The sequence below is a fragment of the Sciurus vulgaris genome (assembly GCF_902686455.1).
Source record: "Sciurus vulgaris genome assembly, chromosome: 6".
Classification (NCBI taxonomy): Eukaryota; Metazoa; Chordata; class Mammalia; order Rodentia; family Sciuridae; genus Sciurus; species Sciurus vulgaris.
Window position 1 is genome coordinate 144,233,912 of NC_136466.1, and position 20,122 is coordinate 144,254,033.

Genomic DNA, 20,122 nt, shown 5'->3' on the forward strand with positions numbered 1-20,122 from the left:
TACACCAGGCTCTCCATAGGGCTTTGGCAGTAAGAGAATTTTTACATAAACTTAGTAGAGTTTCTAACCTGAGAAAGTCCAACCCAAGTCCTTCTCAATATTTATGGAAATGAATCCTACCTACTCTTGTCCCCACCCCTAGAAACTGCTACAGTTAGAAAGGTTGCAAAACCCTGTTTTCAGTGCATTTTAAAGTTTATTTTAAATGTATCATGTCCATCAATCTGCAGCAGTTTCTAGTGGAAGTGTCTTGCTGACATTACTATGAATACCTATTTACACCAGTAACAGTTCTACTTAAAAATTCAAGAACCACTGTCACAGGACTCAAACGTGTCAAAACGTTCTCAATTGCTTCTAAGAACTTTCTCTGCCTACCAATTAATGGCTCTACAGAAAGCAAGAAGCATTTCCCCATATTCAGAAGAAAAACGAGTCATAGATTAAAAACAGATCAATTTATGAAACTTAGAATATCAAAAGACCTTTGTGTCAGAGTTAAGAATTCTGAAGAAAATGATAGGGCTTCTGAAATTATTTTTCAATATATATAAAGGCCTGTTCTTCGAACCTGAATATCAGGAGTTATTTTTGACCCTAGGTTATTAAAAGTACTCATGGTTCAGGTTTAGGAAGAAGTCACCAGAGAAACTAAAGTGGGAAATAACTGAAATTTTAGTTGACACCAAAGGTCAACATAAATATGTACTGAAGGACAGCATCTCTGAACCCTTTGATGATGGACACTGTATTGTCACACTCCAACCTTAATTCCACAACCCTCTACAGCCACCATCCCATTTTGATCCTTCACAACCAAACTACTCAGACAAGTTGTCTAGTCCTCACTGCCCTTGCTCCCTTGTCACTATCAGTAATGGCCTTCACTTCACCAAATCATTTCTTCAAAAATGACAAGGTTGCAAAAATCAAGAAAAAAACTGATGAACTGCCAGACTGAATGAGACTAATGAAATAACACCAAATGATATCTGATCCTGGATTGGAAGCTTGTACTGGGGTCTCTGAGTGAAGGAATGTTCAGATGTTCCCTTACATTCTTGCAACGACTTGATACTTCACATCCACATCACTTTCCAAGATGTGAGTTATCACACACAATTTAAGGTGCGTTCAGGGCTTGGATGGTAGGAAAGTATACTTTTTGTAAATATGAAATGTCACAATATTAAAATACACCTTAACTTGCTTTTTATCCCAGAAGGGTTAATGGTATAAGTCACCATCTAACAACACATTACCCAGCAGAAGGATAACCACTTAAACTATCAAGAAGCCTAAGAGTGAAACAAGGAGAGAGGAGCATTTCACTTCAAGTCACAAAGCTGCTAGTAATTCAAGACTAAAATGGCTATATAAAATCTGAAATCTGAACTCTGTAAGGAACCCATTAAGCATGGGGTGGGGGGGGAGTTTAACTATGTAACAAGATTTTTTTATTCAGATAGACATGGATAGATTCTTTTGATGTTTCCTGCTTTTCATACTATATAAATTTCAAGTACTTTTCTTCTGACTAGATTTAAGTCCATGTTAATTTATTGAAACCAATCTATAGTTGAAAATGGAATAAGAGTCTTCATGGATCTTTCAATCTCTGTTTAAGTTCATAAACAAATTAAATGAAACCTTTATGTATAAGTAAATGAAACCTTTATGTATAAGTTGTGTACTCACAACCCTTTCTCTGCAAAAACACTGATTAACAGGGAGAAAAGAGAGACTTCATACATGAAAATTACAAGTCTGAAACACTCCAAAGTCCATTACATAGTTAAGTATACCAAGAAATCACCACACTACAAAGCACTCAGGGTGTACACCTTGGTATTTGCATTTTTCCATTTGGATCAGGTAGGTAGAAAAAATAAAATGGGCCCACACCAACCCATATCAAATATCTTCAAAATATTTTACACTTGAAGGCTAATATTGATTCCAAAGCATTCATTCAGAAAGGTGTTCTATTTCTTAGTAAAACCCAATGGACGATAAATAATCCATTCATCTTCAGGCTTGTGAAACTGGGAAAACACAAAGAGCACATTTCTTATTTTTATTTCAACATTTAGAATTTTCACAGGTGGAGAATCATATTCACTGATAGCTCCATGGAACATGTACAAATAAAGTGTACAGGCATTCCACAATTAACAGAATTACATATTTGTGACTATGTGCATGTTTACTAGTTTCTCTAGAAAAACACTTTAAAAAAAAAAAAAAAACTTGAGTGCTTCGCTGTTATTAATTTCCACAAAAAGTGAACCACAAGGAATTTCAGGACAATACCTAAATATTGGTCAGCATTTTTTTTTCTTCAAACTTTTATAATATTCTAACATAATTCTGTCAGGAACACTTTATTACTATTCAATTCTTTCTTTTCTCAGGATGTACTTTCATTTTCCCCCTAAGTCTTTTTTTCTAAGTACATGTTGGAGAATAGACTGATCATCACCACATCTTGACTAACTAATGAGGTAGGAATATTCTTTAAAAGAAGTTTTTAGGCATTTATGAAGCAAAGCAAAATAATCAAAATGCAAAGGGTTTTTTTCCCCCCAGTGGTTGTTCTTTAAATAAAATCCGAAAGAATTAGAAATTGGTCTAATATTGTTCATATTTTAAGAGAGGAAAAATCTAGTAGAAAGCCCTGCTACTGAGTATATTAAAGGACAAAACCTGAGTACTGACATTAAATAAATTCATTTTTGGCATTACAAAGTAAGATACTATGCCTCAAAATGCCAAGCTTTCTTCCTGGGAGAAATCTTAGGAGATAAAGCTTAAACAGAAAATAAATGTACTCTATTCTTCCTTTTCAGTACAAGTTAGTCTATTTTATTTTAACTCAATTCTCATCCTTTCCTACACAGAGAAAAGTATGAATAATTTCAGAATACTACATATCCAGTAACATAATTAAATGAATTCAGCAGTCAACTTACCAAACTGCCAAACACTCCTTAGAAGATTTTACTAATATGACACCAAACAACTAATAAGTGCCTAGGTGATAAGACTACAGCGCCATCTCAGTATAAGCAGATTGCATACATCCTCTGAATTCACATAAACCTAGAAAACTGATCCATCATTCCATCTTTATCTATACCAAAATCAAAGTTCTGTGTACTCACAACCCTTTCTCTGTGTCAAAAAATATTTTTAAAAACTATCCAATTTAGAGATTAGGACACACGTTTCCAAATAAGGGGGGTACCAATCAAGAACAATTTGTCTTAACAATATTGTGAACACTTGAGTACCTATAATTTGATGAAGACTAAACTACCAGAAAAAGAGATCTCTTTATCAATTTTCACCTTTAAAAAAATGAGTAAACTATGGTCTGGCAGATGGTTTTAAAATTAAGTCCTTGAAACTACACTACAAAATGTTTTAAGACATAGGAATCAAACTTGCTAAAAGAACAGTGCAATTCTCTTGAGATGGTAGCCCTTAATGTCAGTAATCATTTAAAATCTGCTACCATCCACAATTTGTCAAAAGTAATTTTTACCTCTAAGCCTTTTGTTTACTATTCTACCTATTGTGTCCTATCAAATGATAAAATCTCAAAATACATCATTTAGTTTGAAGAAAATTCTTTCCTCTTCACATGCCACCTTCCTTAATTTCAGTAAGTTTCCTTTACATTCGTTTCTTAAGGCACACCATACCCTATTTATTGCTGCAAAGCCCCTGAAACATGTGCCTCAATCTGTCTGCTTCACAATGGTTAAAATGAAAACTACTTAAGTGTTTACTAAAACTTACTAACATCATGTCTAGAAAGCCACGTCCAGTAACCAACTTTACTGAAGCAAAGGCTAAAAAAAAACTAAATATATGCTCTTTCCCCTAAAAACTGACCACATTACCTAACTGTGACTATAAAGCTCAGTGACCTCTCTGACTACACATAAATCCATACTCAAATGTTATAAAATAAAATGTTAGGCCAGTAAGCTTTCACAGTTTTTATTAAGTCCTAGTCTAGTTTAACAGTATCTGATTTTACAGACATCATCCCACGGTGAACATGTTTACTAACTGAAAGCTAATCAGACATCTAATCATTATTTTCTGTACACTAAGTAGTAAGATAATTACAAAGAACACTATGAGGTAATGACATACACTTGCTTGAAGTTTTCATACAAGCCACATTATCAAACTATATCTGCTCTAATAATTACTACAGATTTAGTGATGTAGTTCTCATATATTTTAATTGTAAGTACCTTTTGAAATAACACTGACAATTTTGCTGACTTTTCAAATTAGCATAATACAGTATATGAAAAAAGTGAAATGAATATGAAGAGACTGAGTTATTAAAGGAAAATGAATTAAAGAAAAGGAAAGTGACTGAGACAAGCTTTGACATTTAGCTGGAAGAGATCAAGATGCACAGATTTCACAAATCTAACGTTAAAAAACTCAATGCAATACAAATCCTTTTCATGTAAAAACTGAGTTAAAACTAATAGGTCTATAAAACTGTTAATTTTGGCCTTAAAGAGTATCTAGTCTTTTTGATCAAAAAAGGCCACAACAGTTAAGATTGTAATTACTTGATTTTATTTTACACTAGGTGGTGGGCACAAAGCAATCCTTCCTTAATAAAGTTGACAATTAGCTTCACTCAGAACATTTTTAATAATGCACATTAAAAAAAAGTATTCATCTTACAAATTGTTCTGCAATCCAAATATACAATAGCTTGGAAAACAACGTTTAGAAAACAAAAGCCAATGTAAAAAGACAGGATTAAAACAACCAGAACAGTACAGGTTTTATATGGCTCAGATTTTACAGTTTTCTTACTGCATCATCAATGTCAGAAATCTGTTCCTTCAGCTGGCTCCATTGCTCAGGATTTAAAGAAATACCTAAAACAAAGTTTAAAAATTCAAGTTTGAAAAATCTATTCAAGCTTTTTTATTGTCATACTTCCAAATAAAGTATTATTTTATCAAAATTGCCATTGTTTTTTGTGATTTTGTGTGTTGGTTGGTTTTTGTTGTTTTGCATTGCTGGGGATCAAACGGAGTCTGGAGTATGCAAACCACTGCTCTACCACTGAGCTATATATATCACCCACCCCCAAACTACCATTTTGAATGGCACAAGGCTACAATATTGAAAGCTGAATCATATATTTTTTTTTTAAAACCAGGGATTGAACCCAGGGGCACTCAACCACTGAGCCACATCCCCAGCCCTTTTTAATATTTTATTTAGAGAAAGGGTCTTGTCTCACTGAGTTGCTTAGGGCCTCGCTAAATTGCTGAGGCTGGTTTTGAAATCGCAATCCTCCTGCCTAAGACTCCCAAACCACTGAGATAACAGGCGTGGGTCCCCAGCAAATCGTACATTTTTAATTACAAATTCATTAGTTTCCTAAGTAGGTCAACCTAGCTTGTATTCCACAATGCATCCTACATGATGCCTATTACACCCAAAGAGAACAAGTGACAATTTGAAGATGCATCTCACTAATCACACTAGCAAGCTAAATGGTCAAGCTCAGATGTGTCATGTGAAACACCCACTCATAGAAACTCTGGGTTTCAACACTTGCCCCAAATTTCCACAGGAATTCAAGGTGAATGGAACTCTCTTGAGTCCTTCCAGAAGCATTCATTTCATTTTGGAAAAATCCTGGAATGTGATTCACACAGGACTTCTTAAAATGGGTGAGAGTACATTTTGGAATTATGCTGTCAAGGTTCAAATCTCAGGCTCTAACTATATGACCTTAAAATATTACTTAACTTCAGTTTCCTCTCACCAGTAAAATGGTATTTACACAAAAGGTTGTTGTAAATTATTAAACTAGGTAATATGAATAAAAAACTTGGTATTACCCCAAGACATAAGTAAATACTTAAATTAATGTAATTCACAAAAAACTGCTTAGAGGCCATGAAACTGAAAGAACACACTGGAATACCAAGGAAGGGCTTGAGGTTAATCAAATTGTTTCCATAAATGTTTCAGGAACACACAACCTGGCATTAACCACTCTGGAATAACACAAATAATCAATCCAGAAATGACTTGAACAAGAAAACATAAAAAGATATTAAAGTAGATAGGTACAATGGTGCATGCCTATATCAGGACTCAGGAAGCAAGGCAGGAGGATTACAAGTTCAAGATCAGCCTAAACAACTTTGCAAGACCCTGTCTCAAAAAATAAAAAGACTGTAGATACAGTTCAATGAGCAAAGTGCCCCTGGTACATACACAGAAAAACGGAAAGTATGTAGAGGTTGCCTTTTAATAAGCCTGAAAACTGCACAAAACAAATAAGTGGTTTAATAAGTCTGAAAACTGACAGAAAAGCAGAATAGTATTAAATAAGGATGCTTTTTTTTTTTTTTTTAAATCAACCTCAAACAACTAACTGCCCAAAAATACAAATTTAGGTTGGTTTAAAAAATGTTCTCTAGCTATTTGGTAAATAAAGTATGTTTCTACATGCAAACAGGATTGAGCAGGATGAAGCACAAATAGAAGGACAGCAACCCATTTGAAGGACACTATAAAGTATGGTCTTAAGGAGCTAAATTGAAGTATAAACTCGGATTTTTCCATTCCTGATTTTACAACCTCCCAGATAGTGTCTAATCTGCTTCAGAATGTAAAATTAAAAATTATACTCAAATAAATTAGCAACCTATTAAAGTGATATTAGCAATGTTACTTTTCTTGATTTTATTCCCAAAAGATTTATTTTAAAAAAATGAAATATCCTGCTAAAAAAGGGACTAGAAGAGTGTCATTCTTGCCCTCTGTGCCCTGCCATCATTTATCTCAATTTCAACTCAAGTAGGTTACTTAGAAATGTTTTAAGCCAGTCCCAACATTAGAACCAAATTAAAGAAATAAAACCTCACCTTTTCTTCCTGGTTTCATTTCACCTTCTGGATCCATCCAATATTCTCTAATATCAATTAGAACTTTCCCTTTAAAATCCCGAACACTGACGTACCTCATTTTCCCGATCTGCAAATAAATCCCAAAAATAAAAGAAAAAGTGTTTCTTTTGACAGTGATGTCTGTTTTGACAGTGTTGTCCTACTTATATTAACCATTTGCTACAAGCTAACTCTATATTTAATTATGAAAATGATCAAATGTCTCAATATCATAATACAAAGAAATCCCTGTTAAAAATATTTTTAAAAAGACACAAACCAAAAGCACACCTCACATTTCCAACCATTTTTAAAAGTATAAAACATTAGTAAAAAAAATGCAGCTTCTATGGAAAACAGTAATAGCACTTCCTCAAAAATTAAAACTAAAACTACAATATGACCCAGCAAACCCACTTTGGGATCTACAGTCATTCACCACTTAACTACAGAGTATGTTCCAAGGAATAAGTAGTTTGGTGACTTTGCCCTTGTGTGACCTTAAGTGTACATAGACAAACTAAAACAGCTACAATGTCACAATATACTCTTATGGCAATATACTCTTATGGAATCACCAATATATATGTGGTTCATCACTAAAACACTTTGAAAAGCATACCTGTATCTCCAAAAGAAATGATATAAGTCTCCAAGTTATATTTGTATGCCCATGTTTGTTAACTGCATTATTATTCACAAGAGCCAAAAATTAGAAGCAACCCGAATGTCCACCCACTGATGAATGGATAAAATGTGCAACGTACATACAATGGAATATTACTCAAGTCTTTAAAAAAAAAGAAAAAGAAATCCTGTCACATTCTACAATACACATTCATCTCAAGTTTGTGTCAAGTGAAACAAGCCAGTCATAAAGCAATAGTGATACTGCTGATTCAACATACCTGAGATATCTAAAAAGTCTAACGCAGTCATAAGGGAAAAAAAAAAAAAAAAAAGTAAAATGTGGTCATTAGGGCTGAGAGAAATGGGAAAGGGAATTATTTTATTTATTTATTTATTTATTTTTTGGGTGCTGAGGATTGAACCCAGGGCCTTGTACTTACAAGGCAAGCACTCTACCAACTGAGCTATCTCCCCAGCCCCGGGGAATTATTGTTTAATGTTTTGCAAGAGGAAAAGGTTCTGAAGATCTGTTTCACAACAATGTGAATAAACATATTTTTTACCACAATAAACCAAAGCATTAGTAAGCAAAATCTTCCAGTACAAACTATATCCAATAAGAATTCACAGATTCATCTATATTGCTTTAGTAACCATTTTGAATACAGGAATCCAGAGTTCCAGTCACTTGACATTTAAGAAAGCTCTTCCTTTTGACATTCATTTCAAATAACAACTCTTTAATGCACTTGACTCGCAAACTGAGAAAATTATCCACAAAAAAAAAAAAAAAAAAAAAAAAAAAAAAATTGTCTTTCAAAACCCTTACACTGTTGCTGAACACAAACTACAAATTCCAGGGTAAGAAAAACAGACTTTACTCAACAAAGCATCTGCTGACACTTTTCAAGGCTCAGTAAGTATAGTAAGAAGTGTGTGGTACTGGAGAAAGACAGACATAAAGGTCAAGGGATTAGAATGCACTGTCTTACAGAAATTAATTCTCTGAGATGTCTATAAAGACTACATGGATCACTAACTTAAATATGAAAACTAAAACTATAAAACTTCTAGGAAAAAATATTCTGTTCGAAATTTTTGTGGCCACAGAGTATGCAAAATTAAGTCTTGGATAGGAAAAAAAAAAAAAAAAGCACTTATCAAAAGAAGAAAAATTTGATAAAATGAACTTAAGTCAAATTTAAAGCCTTTCTTTAAACATTAATTCAGAAAATAAAAAGGCAAACCATACAACTGAAAATTATATTTAACGTCTCAGTTATGACTCTTCAGGCTACCAAGTGAGACTGAAAAAAAGCAGGTACAGATTCACTCAGGCAACACTACTTGTGGAGTAGAAGACCAAAAAAAACAATGAACCTACCTAAATCTGTAATGACCTCATCTCCATGATAGATAAATGATATGGAGGCCACCTACCAAGGAAAGATAGGATCTCTCTTTTCCCGGTATCCCTTCATCCATTTGATTCTCTTAGGTTCATGTTCTTTCCTCTCTTAACTTATTTTTAAACTAGATTGCTGTTTAAAGACTACAAATTTCCCCTTAGGTTTAAAAAAAAAGAAAAGAAAAATGCTCACTACATGTTCTTTATTAATAAAGGATTTCCAAAATACAGTGTTACAACTCAGTAAAATCAAATGACCTAGTTGTTAAAAAAGAAAAAGAGCTGAACAGACTCTTCACAAAAGATATAAAAAGTAGTCAATAAATGTGATCCAAGATTTGAAACGAATTACGACATTCAGGAAATGAGAGTGAAACCACAATGAACTGCTACTTACACACCCGTTAACTAAAATGGATAAAATTAAAGACTAACACTCCAGTGAGGATGTGGAGCAATTCAAATCTCACATGCTTATAGGTGTTTAAAAATGGTACAGCTACTGGAAAAACAGTTGGCTAGTTTCTTATCAATGGTACAGCTACTTGAAAAACAGTTGGCTAGTTTCTTATCAAGTTACACACACATATTCCATGATCCAGCAAATATATCTCATTTGTATATCCAAATAGTGCCTGTAGAAAGACTGTTTTTGAGACTAGACAGATCTTTTCCTAATAGGCCAAGACTTCACACCCAAATGTCCAAGGACAATGAATACACAAACTGGAGAATAAACATGAAAAATACTGCTCAGTAATAAGGAACTACTGAGTAGATATGAGGACCAATCTCAACACATTATACAAAAAGAAGCCAGACACATACACAAAGACAGATAACTGTATGACTCCATTTATATGAAGTTCTAAAACAGGGAAAATATACCTACATTGATAGGAATACGACCAGTTATTCCATGAGGCAGAGATATAATTATGTAAGTCCAAGAAGGAAGCCTCTAGGGTGATGAAAATGCACTGGTCACAAGAGTGAATACATTTAACATAGCACATCAATTTATGCTTTTTATATAATTTATGTGCATATAAATTTACCTCAATAAAAATTTTTTTAAAAGATGAACTTTTCCAATACCAACTTCTCCCTTGAGGAAAAATGAATTCACAATTTCTTACAAAACACTAAAAAAGAAAAAAATGATGAGAAGACACTAGTATAGTGTCTATATTTAAAGTAGAAAAACTGTCCTTGCAATCACATTTCACAGGAAGAAATAACAAAATACAGAATATACATATTTTTACATCTGCTTATCATCTAGAGACTAACAGAAAAATATAGCATTTTTTATCAACAGAAGTATGATTCTTAAAATTTTTTTAAATTTGGTTACCTTTGAGAACCTGATAAAGGTTATGAGGTTATGACTAATTCTTTCACAAAATCTCATGGACTGTCATCCAAGCCCTTTTCCCAGGTGGAAAAAAAATTGACTCAGTAAAGATCATTTTAAAAAATAATTTCAGTGCTAGGAATGTAGTTCAGAAGTAGAGCACTTGTTTAGTATGCATGAGGCCCTACATTCAATCCCCAGTACCTCAAAATTAAATAAAAAATAGTAATTTTAAGGTATCCGGTATCACCCTTAAACCACCAAATCAACTAAGACAGCAGTACTGATCATTTGTGCCTAATTTTGAAAAAAATATGAATCAAAGTTCCCTGCCTCAACCATCCTGACCTTTTAATAGACAGGGACCAAGGAATTACAAGATAGCCCTCTCTCATCAGTCTTTATTATCAGATGTCACTGCAGGCCAATTATTTCCCTATAGAATCCAGCCCTCAAAAATTCAGAACTGAAGAAATCAGAAGACAAGCATCTAGAAATATTTCCTCTCTAGTCAGAATTCTGATTAAATCATTCCAGAGTTTAAAAGAATAGCGTAGTCATTTGGGGAAGTCCAACTCTCTTCAAAAACTAGACTGTTGCTCACATTTGATATATATCACCTTTCCAGAATTTAAGATTATTTCCCAGGTTCTAGTCTCAAGGCAGATATTTAGCTTAAAAAAAAAATAAAAATAAAAATAAAAATCCTGTCTTAAAACTACCTAGCCAGTACCCAAACAATTTTGATTCTGATTTCAGATTTGTTTTGAAAAAGTATATCTGATACTGTTAAAGATTCTAATTTGAGGATCTTACCAAATCTAAAAAGATTCTGCTCTGTGGCTGTCTTTAAAGCACGTTGGTAAATGAAAAATATATAGCTCTATCTTTTTAAAAAAACCTTATAAAACACAGTGGGGTTACTGTTTTTCCTTCCAAAATCCCCATTCTTCATCCATATTCCTAATAATCAAACAATTATCACTAACAAAAACGAAGGTCTCATTTAATATTACAAAATCAACATATTCAAATGTGTTCTTAAAATGATTAAAATTCAGTCTAAGCATTAAAAAGTTTTCTATGGCCAAAAAACCACTACAATAAAAAGGGTATCATGACAAAAAAATTAAATATCACATATCTTTTAGATTGTGTACACTACTAGGTCAGTAAAAACCCTTTGAAAATAAGGTCTACAGGTTCTCCTACAGGTTAATTTTCAAAAGGTGAAGTGTCTAATGGACTTAAGGATGCTTAGTAACCTTTACACATGAGGATTTAAGAATTGAAGCTCTTTTATCCTGTCACAATGATGCGCACTTCTTTTCCCAGCGACTTGGGAAGCTGAAGTAGGAGGACTGCAAAGTTGAGGTCAGTCTGGGCAATTTAACAAGATCCTATCTCAAAAAAAAAAAAAAAAGATTTAGGATTGGGAAATCAGTAGAGCTCCCCTGGGTTCAATCTCCAGTACTGCACAAAAGCATTGTTTTTTTAGGGGAAGAAAAACCACCCCAAAAAATAGATCGGGTTTTCACAAAACTACTCTTAAATAGAAACTAAAAAAATGTGAGTCCTGGCTTCTGTATAAAATCCATTCAAAGGTCAAAGATGATCTATTATTATACAAGCAAAAGTAGGCATACAGTGAGTGAACAGAAGAGATAAAAGCCCAAGACACTTGCCTAGCAAATATTTTTAAATATTAAATTAAAACATTCCAAAGCAGTTCTTCATTCTCCATAGAAGTCTATGAAAGAAACATGCTATCTTGCAGATTTTACATTTCATTCCACCCCTAAAATAGCTTCCAACTGTACTCAGAATAAAACTCAAAACTCCTAAACACAGCCTTACAACAAGAGGCCCTATAAAATTCACCCTTCATCCTCCTCACGAACTATATCTCTCCAACCTACACTTTTAATCAGACTTTTCAGGTTCAAATCACAAAGGTTTTATAATCCCTGCACAATCCAAGATCTTTCCCACTTTAAGTTATTCACACAATTCCCCTTACTTGGAAAATGCTTCCCTCTTCCACACTTTGTGAGGTTAGCTCCTCCTCCATTTCCTAAGGTTAAATGCCACTTCCTTAGAATGAAATTCCCAGAACACCTACTCTTAATAATTTGCCCCTTTGATTCTCTGCCCTTACCAAAATTTTAACTATGTATGTGTTTATCAGTATAATTTCTGTTCCCATAAATTCCAGGAAGTCACAGACCAGATCTACTTTGTTCACTACTGTAATTCAGAACCTGGCAAGACCTGAATGAAACAAGAAAACACAGTAAACATTCAATTTACTATATTCAAAGCAATGAGGGCTCTCACATAATTCTTCCTCGCATACATTTACTTACATTCTCTCATCAAAATTTCCTACACTACCCCTTGTTCCTCTACGTTATATAGACATCAGATGATTTAGATCTATAACTAAATTCATCCGCATTTTATCTCTTTTCGTTCTCCAAAAGTATTACAAAGGAAAAATGAAAAAAAATTCAACTTCTATATTCCATTCCACCTTTACCCTAGCACTTCATCTTTCAAAACCATCATCAGGTCAAAAAAATATAGACCAACCTCATTTTCTACTCAAATAAATATGTACAGTCACATTCTGTTCAACTTTTGTCTTCAATACTTGTGTCTCCTTGGAACACCATTCTTGCTCCCACTGCTATACTCTTAATTTTCTTTCACCATCTCCTCTTAACCTACATCCTTTCTTCTTCCATCTTTTATTTGAAAATCAACTAAGACAATTTTACCTACTTCTCCTTCTCTGATTTACCCTTTCTTCAGTGGATGGCTTTAATTAACCATGCTGATGGCTCCTAAGACTTCGAGGAGGGCCTACTTATAGTATTTACAATCTTCCTCATCAGTATCTTCGTCGTCATTATCATTATTTCTTCCTTAGGGGAAAGTCATCTAACCCTCACTACATACTATCTCAGCAATCTCACCAGTATCCATTTATCACCAATGCCTCTTCCTTCCCAAATTATACACTGATGCCAATTTCAAGTCTCCCTAAAAGTATATTAAAAAGTCCAAGAAAAGAGTTATGCTAGTCCTCTCCAGGTGATTCTATCAAATTCCTCTTAATCTTTCCTCACTTTACCTATTCAACCCACCCTTCCTTTACTGTGCATCAGACATAATTAGACAGATCATACTGCTATTTTCCTCCTAAAATAATCTAATCCATACTTCACAGTCCAACACTTAACCAACCTCTTCCAAGTTTCTTCCTTAAATGTGAAGTTCTCAGTCTCTTTGGGGGGATTTCTAAACCATTTGAATTTGCATTGTTTTGAATATAGCAAACTAGAAACTATTCTAGACTTTAATAATAATCCAGCATCATATATACTTACACTTCTCACTTATTCTCTCATCTTAATAAATAGCCTTAGTAGGATTATCAAACACATGAAAGACTTATGCAATACAGAACAAGAGAGTTTTACATTCTTCAGACCAACTGAGACAATAATCCTCTGACTCTAAGGAAATGACCAACCTTACCTGAAACATGTTATCATCTCTGCTGCTGCTGCTCTGCTTGGAAGATGACAGAGCTCTTGAAGTTTCACCAGTCTTTTGCTTCTTTACAGGTTTTTCTGGAGCAACTTGCTTTTTCCTCTTTAACTTAAAAGAAAAAAGAATATGATAAAAATTTGTCAAATTCTTAAAAATAAAAAAACCTCAAGTTCAAAAACTTAGACTACTTTTGAAGATTTAAAAGAACGACTACCTTCATTGAATTAAAAAAAAAAAGTTTCACGTAACAATAGGAACTATGAACCTAACCTACATGTTTATCTAACAATGTTTTCAAACTCTCTTCATAATCACAGAAGATACTTCAGGCACTGGTAGCCAGAGGATAGTCATTTTGTAGACTGGGATCAGATAAAAGGAATTCATTGGAAGAGAGAAGGAGGAAAAAACAAAGTCAAAACCCACTGCTTTTGCATAAACTTTTGGAAACCACAGGTCTACGAAGCTTATCAATTTTTTTTTAATTTTTATTTTTTTTTATTGTAAACAAATGGGATACATGTTGTTTCTCTGTACATGGAGTAAAGGCATACCATCTGTGTAATCATAAATTTACATAGGGTAATAATAAAGGAGGTACACATATATAATACTAGCAACGTACTCCATTTCTAGGACAAATTTACTTATGCCCTGCTTACTCTAAAGGAGATTTAAACTGATTTAAGGAATGTACGCTAAGGCAAAACTAAAGAGTTATTTTGGCTGGGTGTGGTGGCACATGCTTGTAATACCAGCAGCTCAGGAAGCTGAAGGAGGATCACAAGTTCAAAGCCAGTCTCAGCAATTTAGTGAGGCCCCAACAACTTAGTGAGACCCATCTCAAAATAAAAATAAACAATAAAAAAGACTAGGGATGTGGTTCAGTAGTTAAGTACTTCTGGGTTCAATTCCTGGAACCAAAACAAAAAAAAAAATTATTTTGTACCAGGCACTGAACATCGACAAATCAAGAACTTCCTCATCATAATTTATTTAAAAAAAAAAAAACCCTAAAGACAGCAATGGGTTAAGATTAACATTCAAAATCTGCTTTATAAATAACATTATTATATGAGCTTTTTATATAGCCTTATTCTCAGGAAAAGTTAACAACTGAGGTGTGGTGGAGCACGCCCAGTCTCAGCTCCTTGGGAGGCTGAAACAAAAGAATTGCTTGAGCCCAAGAGTTTGGGACCAACCTGGGCAACACCGTAAGAGTCCACTTCCAAAAAAAAAAAAAGTTAATCACTCAATTAAAAACCACAAGTTTCCCAGTAGAGGGCAGTCATGTTCCTCCTTAGTGGAAAAGTGTGAACTAGTATTTTAACATTACTAAATTACTGTACTAAATTAGTTGAAGCTAGGTATATAGTTGTTTATGAAATGAAAAATGTGATGTATTTAATATAAATGCTTACAGAGTTAATTGTACTATTTGGATTTGAGACAAATGGCAAAAACAAACTCAGAAAGCAATTATTCTTTAAATCAAGATCTAAGTATTCTCTGTTGACTAATGTATGCCTGGTATATCAAAATTCAATAAAAATTTGTTTTATGAACATATTCAAATGTTATACTAATATAAACTTAAAAATTAAGGAATTCACTCAAGTACAGCTTGAATCCTTAAACTTCCAGGTGATGTTATTAGTCTGTATTTACACTTTACGCACTCCCTTTTCTCTTAGCTAGTATTGCGTGAGGGAGGGGTTTGCTGCTAAAGCATAAACTCTTGAAAACCACACATCTACAAACACTAATTACTTATTTTCACCAAGAAGATATACTAATAAGGGAGAATGCAACCAACTAATTCCATTTCTAGGATATGAATGTTTATTCATATATGTAAACTTCTATACATAAGAATAGGTCTGTGTGGAAGGAAGTCTTGACCGCAGCAAGTGAGATGCTCCGTTATGCTCCACTGAGATGCTCAGTTAAGTGGAATGCAAAGTTTACAGAGCAGTTGTCATCTAATGCAGAAAAAGCCCATTCTGTCAAATGGGTTGGTTCACCACATCAGCTTTGCCGGAAGATAATTCAACCAAAAGGAAGAAATCAGAGCAAATAACATTCAAAATTAAAATGTAGCAAGCCCAAAATTCAGTAATACTGATGGGCAAAATAAACACCAAAGACTGAGAAAGCTGGCATTTAAAAACTCAGCTAATTCAACCCAACTACTACAATAATATCTACAGATTAGTCAGATTTCTGAGTAACAGCAAGTAGTATGTCTGGCCTAATCAGAATTCTATTCCCCTTGAGTCAGTCTAAGGAAATAGTTCTTCAATGTTAAGGTTTCTAAAGGTCCTCAATAAAGACTTTTTAAGTTGAAGGTAGATCTAAATCCATACCTTCAGAGTCAGCAGGTATGGATGTACAAACAAGTATACTAGGTACTTCTAGTCAAATGATGCAAAGGCCATCCTATACTTTCAGAAACTCCCAGATTTTCATTTTAAGACTATGATATGCCTTTTACTATCACTTGGAAGTAGATGTGGGCAATATTGCTTAAATCAAGCATCACAAGAATGACTTGATGCAGTAATAGTCACCTTTTTCTCAACTTCACTGTCAGAATCACTGCCCGATGAGCTTGAGGAAACAAGTTCCTTTGATTTAGGCATTCTGAAAGAAAAATGCATTATGTAAATAAGTTACAAATTGCTCTATCACCTTCAATTCAGCTCTCCCCATTTCAAAAAAAATTCCTTGGTTCACCCTACCATCTTGTAACTGAAGTTGTTACAATGAACGCAAGCGTTCATTAACCTACATTCACGACAAGCAGTGAAATGTTCTGAACCTAGTTATAAAAACTAAATGTACACACACATTCTTCACCTTTTATCTTGTTCAAAACCAATGGGTCTTTTTTTTTTTTTTAATACTTTATTTGTTCTAACTGGTTGTACACGACAGTAGAATGCATTTTTTGACATACTGCCAGTGGATCTTTTTAATACTTCATTTAGAGGGATCATAAATTTATGGGAGAATAGATTCAAGAAGGCAGCTTACAATTACTGTTAAAACCAGAAGAAATGTAAATTATTCTACTTAGTACTGCTGTATACTTCTCACTAATATCAGACAATATACAATTATTCACCGAAAATGGACCTCAACATTAACACAACATAGGAAACAGATGTACTATGCAAATGGGGAATCTAATTAATTTTGCCATTATAATCATCTTTCATCTATTCTATATGCTAATTTTAAATTTTTGGCAACAACTATCAAAATAACAGGTACTAATTAAGAGTTCACAATTATCCATAATTCACATTTTACACTGCTTTTTCTACTTGGAAATAAAATTAAAATTTGAACAATCTTTCTGGGAAAGGCAAAACCCTCTACATAATCTAGTGCTTTGCTTATAAATAGGTGTTTACTTAGTTCCCGAGCATAAAGCAGAGAGCAGACTCTTATTAGTTTAAATCTCAAAATTTCCAGGAATTCCAAGGCATATGGGTACCTCTTTTCAAGTAATTCTTAATACCAGGTATTAAAATGCTAATCATCAAATTACCTTATGCTCCCTCCAGGTCAGAAAAATCTAGGTCCTTATTAAGTTTTGTATGCCCTAAAGGGCCTAATAAACTAACACACGGTAAATACTGAATATAAGGAAAAAAGAAACAAATTTTTCCTCAAAAATAAAAAATTCATAATCTAGCTCTCTATACTAAACTTGCATTGGCACTGGCATTGACTGTTCCAAAATAGGAGGTCAAGGTTAAAAAAAAAAGAAAGTGGGCCATCCCAATTCTGACAATGAAATTCAAAAAGCTCAAACAGTGCCCAACCCGATCATGTAGATTTTAATAGGTAATTTCTTAAAGATGAGAAAAGTAAATTCAGAAGGAAACAGCATCATTCATAACCAAGTTTTATACAGTTTTCCTGTTACTGCTCCATTTTACAATTTGATCTCCAAAATCGATTTAGCTCAGTTTTCTACGCTAGCTGCTCATACAGCTGCCAAAAAAAAAAAAAAAAAAAAAAAAAAAACCTTTTAAAAATTAAATTAAATTGAATATAACCTATTTTTCACTTACAAAAAAATAATCAAGCATCACTATTGTCTATTATTAAAAGCTGCCTGGAGCCTAACGCAATTTCAAAGAACTACCTCTATTTAACCCACATTAAATTCATTCAAGAAAAAAGCAAGGTAATGGTACTAAAGCCAGTCTCTGAATTTTTCACAAAATATATTTTTACTTCAGTTTAATGAGGCTTTACAGTTAGTTCCAAAGGGTGGGACGAGTCATAATTCTGGCAAATAGTCAGTGAAAGAAACTACTGTAGAATATTTACAAACAGCAAACAAAAAAAGGAAATCTTCAGCCTTTGCAGACCGCGTGGGGGAGGACTGGAGAAAACGTGGTTAAGACAAACTAGGGCTGACGGCACGCGATCCCGTACAAAGGTGCCCAGGAGGCAGGAAGGGGGTCGCGCGCCGCGGGGAAGCTACTAGATCTCAGCGCTGGCAACGGCTGGGGCGAGGGGAGACAGGTTGGTCGGAGGGGGCGTGGGAGGCGGCGAGGCGCGGAGGAGACGGTGTGGGGAGGGGAGGGACTTGCACCAAGCGCCATTTTCTCCTCTCGATGCGTTCCGCCGCCCCGCAAGCCAGCCATCTTCCCCCACAGCCCCCTCCCCACCGCGTCCGCTCTCACCCTTCCCCACAGCGCCCCGTTCCCCAGCGGCCAGGGTGGGGGCCGAGGGAGGCCGTGGCAGGGGCAGGCTTCGTACGCGACCCCTTCGTCTCCCCATTGTCCCGGGGGCGCCGTGTCCCCTACCCGCAGGACCTCACCCCCGCCCGACCGCGTCCCGCCCGTAACCGCCCCGCCCCGGTTCCCGAAGGCGGGCGTCTGGCACCGAAAGCCCTAAGCGCGTGGGGCGCGGCGTCGGGCACAGAGGAGGGGGCTCGGGACGCCAAGGAAGGAACAGGGAGGTCAAACATAACCGATATTTCCTGCGGCCATTGCCTGAAGGGCCGCGGGGTCCTGGTGGCGCGGTGGTGGGGTGGGGGCGGGGCCCGCATACTCACTCTCCGCTTCTGCAGTCGACAGCCTTCTGCTCTCGGCTCGCGACTGACAGAGAACCGGAAGTGACGGCAGACTAGAGAGGCCGGCCCCGCCCCTTTGGGGCTTGCGCACGTGATGGGGCGTGGCCTCCCCGCGGAAAACCGACACCTAGACCCTTTCCAGGGCCTTAAAGGGACCGCCCCTCGTCCTGAAGGATTGGCACTGAAGTGTCTTAAAGATTGGCCCTAACCTGAGAGGGAATGAACATGAGTGTTTCATTCGAACTTTGCATTGATTCAATAAATGTTTCTTCTATTGAAACGAAGGGACCATACTAAAAGAGAAAACATGCTGGCCCATTTTCCCACAAATTAGCCTCTTCATAGCCCACTCACCCTCAGTATCTGACTATGGCTGCTAAAATCCAAAGGAAGGAAGCCAAAGACACAGCATTTAATTCTGCAAAGTGTAAGAAACCTTTGCAGACCTCATTAGCCACACAGCCCTTATGCCTAAATTGAAATCATGAAGGTGTAAGACAATTCACAGAAGGCAAAAGAAATCCATTCCATAAGCAGAATATAGCTATTATTTGAACATGTTGGTGAATGCTTACTATAGCCAAGGACCAATATATTTATTCAACAAAGATCTTGCAAGCACCCACTGTGTGCCACACACTGTATGAGGTGCTTTATATATATTACTCATCCTAATGAGCTTTCTCCAAAGTAGGGATGACTATTCTCTCCATCTTATAGATGAAGAAACCAAGGGTTAACATGGTTAAAGTAACTAGTTAATTAAGGATTCAAACCTTGTACTAACTCATATTGCTACCTACCAAAGGAGAATGGAAAAGCTCTATCCCATTCCTACTTCATGCAGTGTCATGACCACGGTCAAAAAAATGAAACACTGTATAATCCCTTGTATATGAAGTTCCAAATGTAGGCCAAAATAATCTATGCACGAGGGGTCAGATTGCCCTGGAGGATGTCATTAAGGACAAGTATGAAGGAAACTGCTGTAGTGCTGAAATATCTGGGTACTCGTTACACATGTTTACAGTTGTAAAATTTCACTTAAGATTTGTGTACTTTTTAGTACATAAGATACACTTCAATAAGATAGTTTAAAAAGAGTGAAAAATAAA

At 35.3% G+C, this 20,122-nt stretch overlaps 1 protein-coding gene across 1 annotated transcript; it reads right to left on the minus strand.

The window, feature by feature from the left end:
• Positions 1 to 2,265: 2,265 nt before the first annotated feature.
• SUB1 (SUB1 regulator of transcription) lies at positions 2,266 to 19,054 on the minus strand. Its single transcript, XM_079144504.1, has 5 exons — positions 18,990 to 19,054; positions 16,480 to 16,552; positions 13,895 to 14,017; positions 6,936 to 7,044; positions 2,266 to 4,922 (listed from the first exon to the last, which is right to left on the minus strand). The coding sequence occupies exons 2-5, from the start codon at positions 16,549 to 16,551 to the stop codon at positions 4,843 to 4,845; spliced, it is 384 nt and encodes a 127-aa protein (XP_079000630.1). The 5' UTR covers position 16,552; positions 18,990 to 19,054; the 3' UTR covers positions 2,266 to 4,842.
• Positions 19,055 to 20,122: the final 1,068 nt, after the last annotated feature.

What these genes read in the sequence shown, in the direction of transcription:
- SUB1 (XM_079144504.1), bottom strand. Translation starts at nt 16,551, where the DNA reads ATGCCTAAATCAAAGGAACTTGTTTCCTCAAGCTCATCGGGCAGTGAT. An exon ending in GAGATGATAACATGTTTCAG is followed by an intron (nt 7,045 to 13,894) that starts GTAAGGTTGGTC and finishes ATTTATTTGCAG; the next exon opens with ATCGGGAAAATGAGGTACGT. An exon ending in AATGAAACCAGGAAGAAAAG is followed by an intron (nt 4,923 to 6,935) that starts GTGAGGTTTTAT and finishes ACTTTGTTTTAG; the next exon opens with GTATTTCTTTAAATCCTGAG.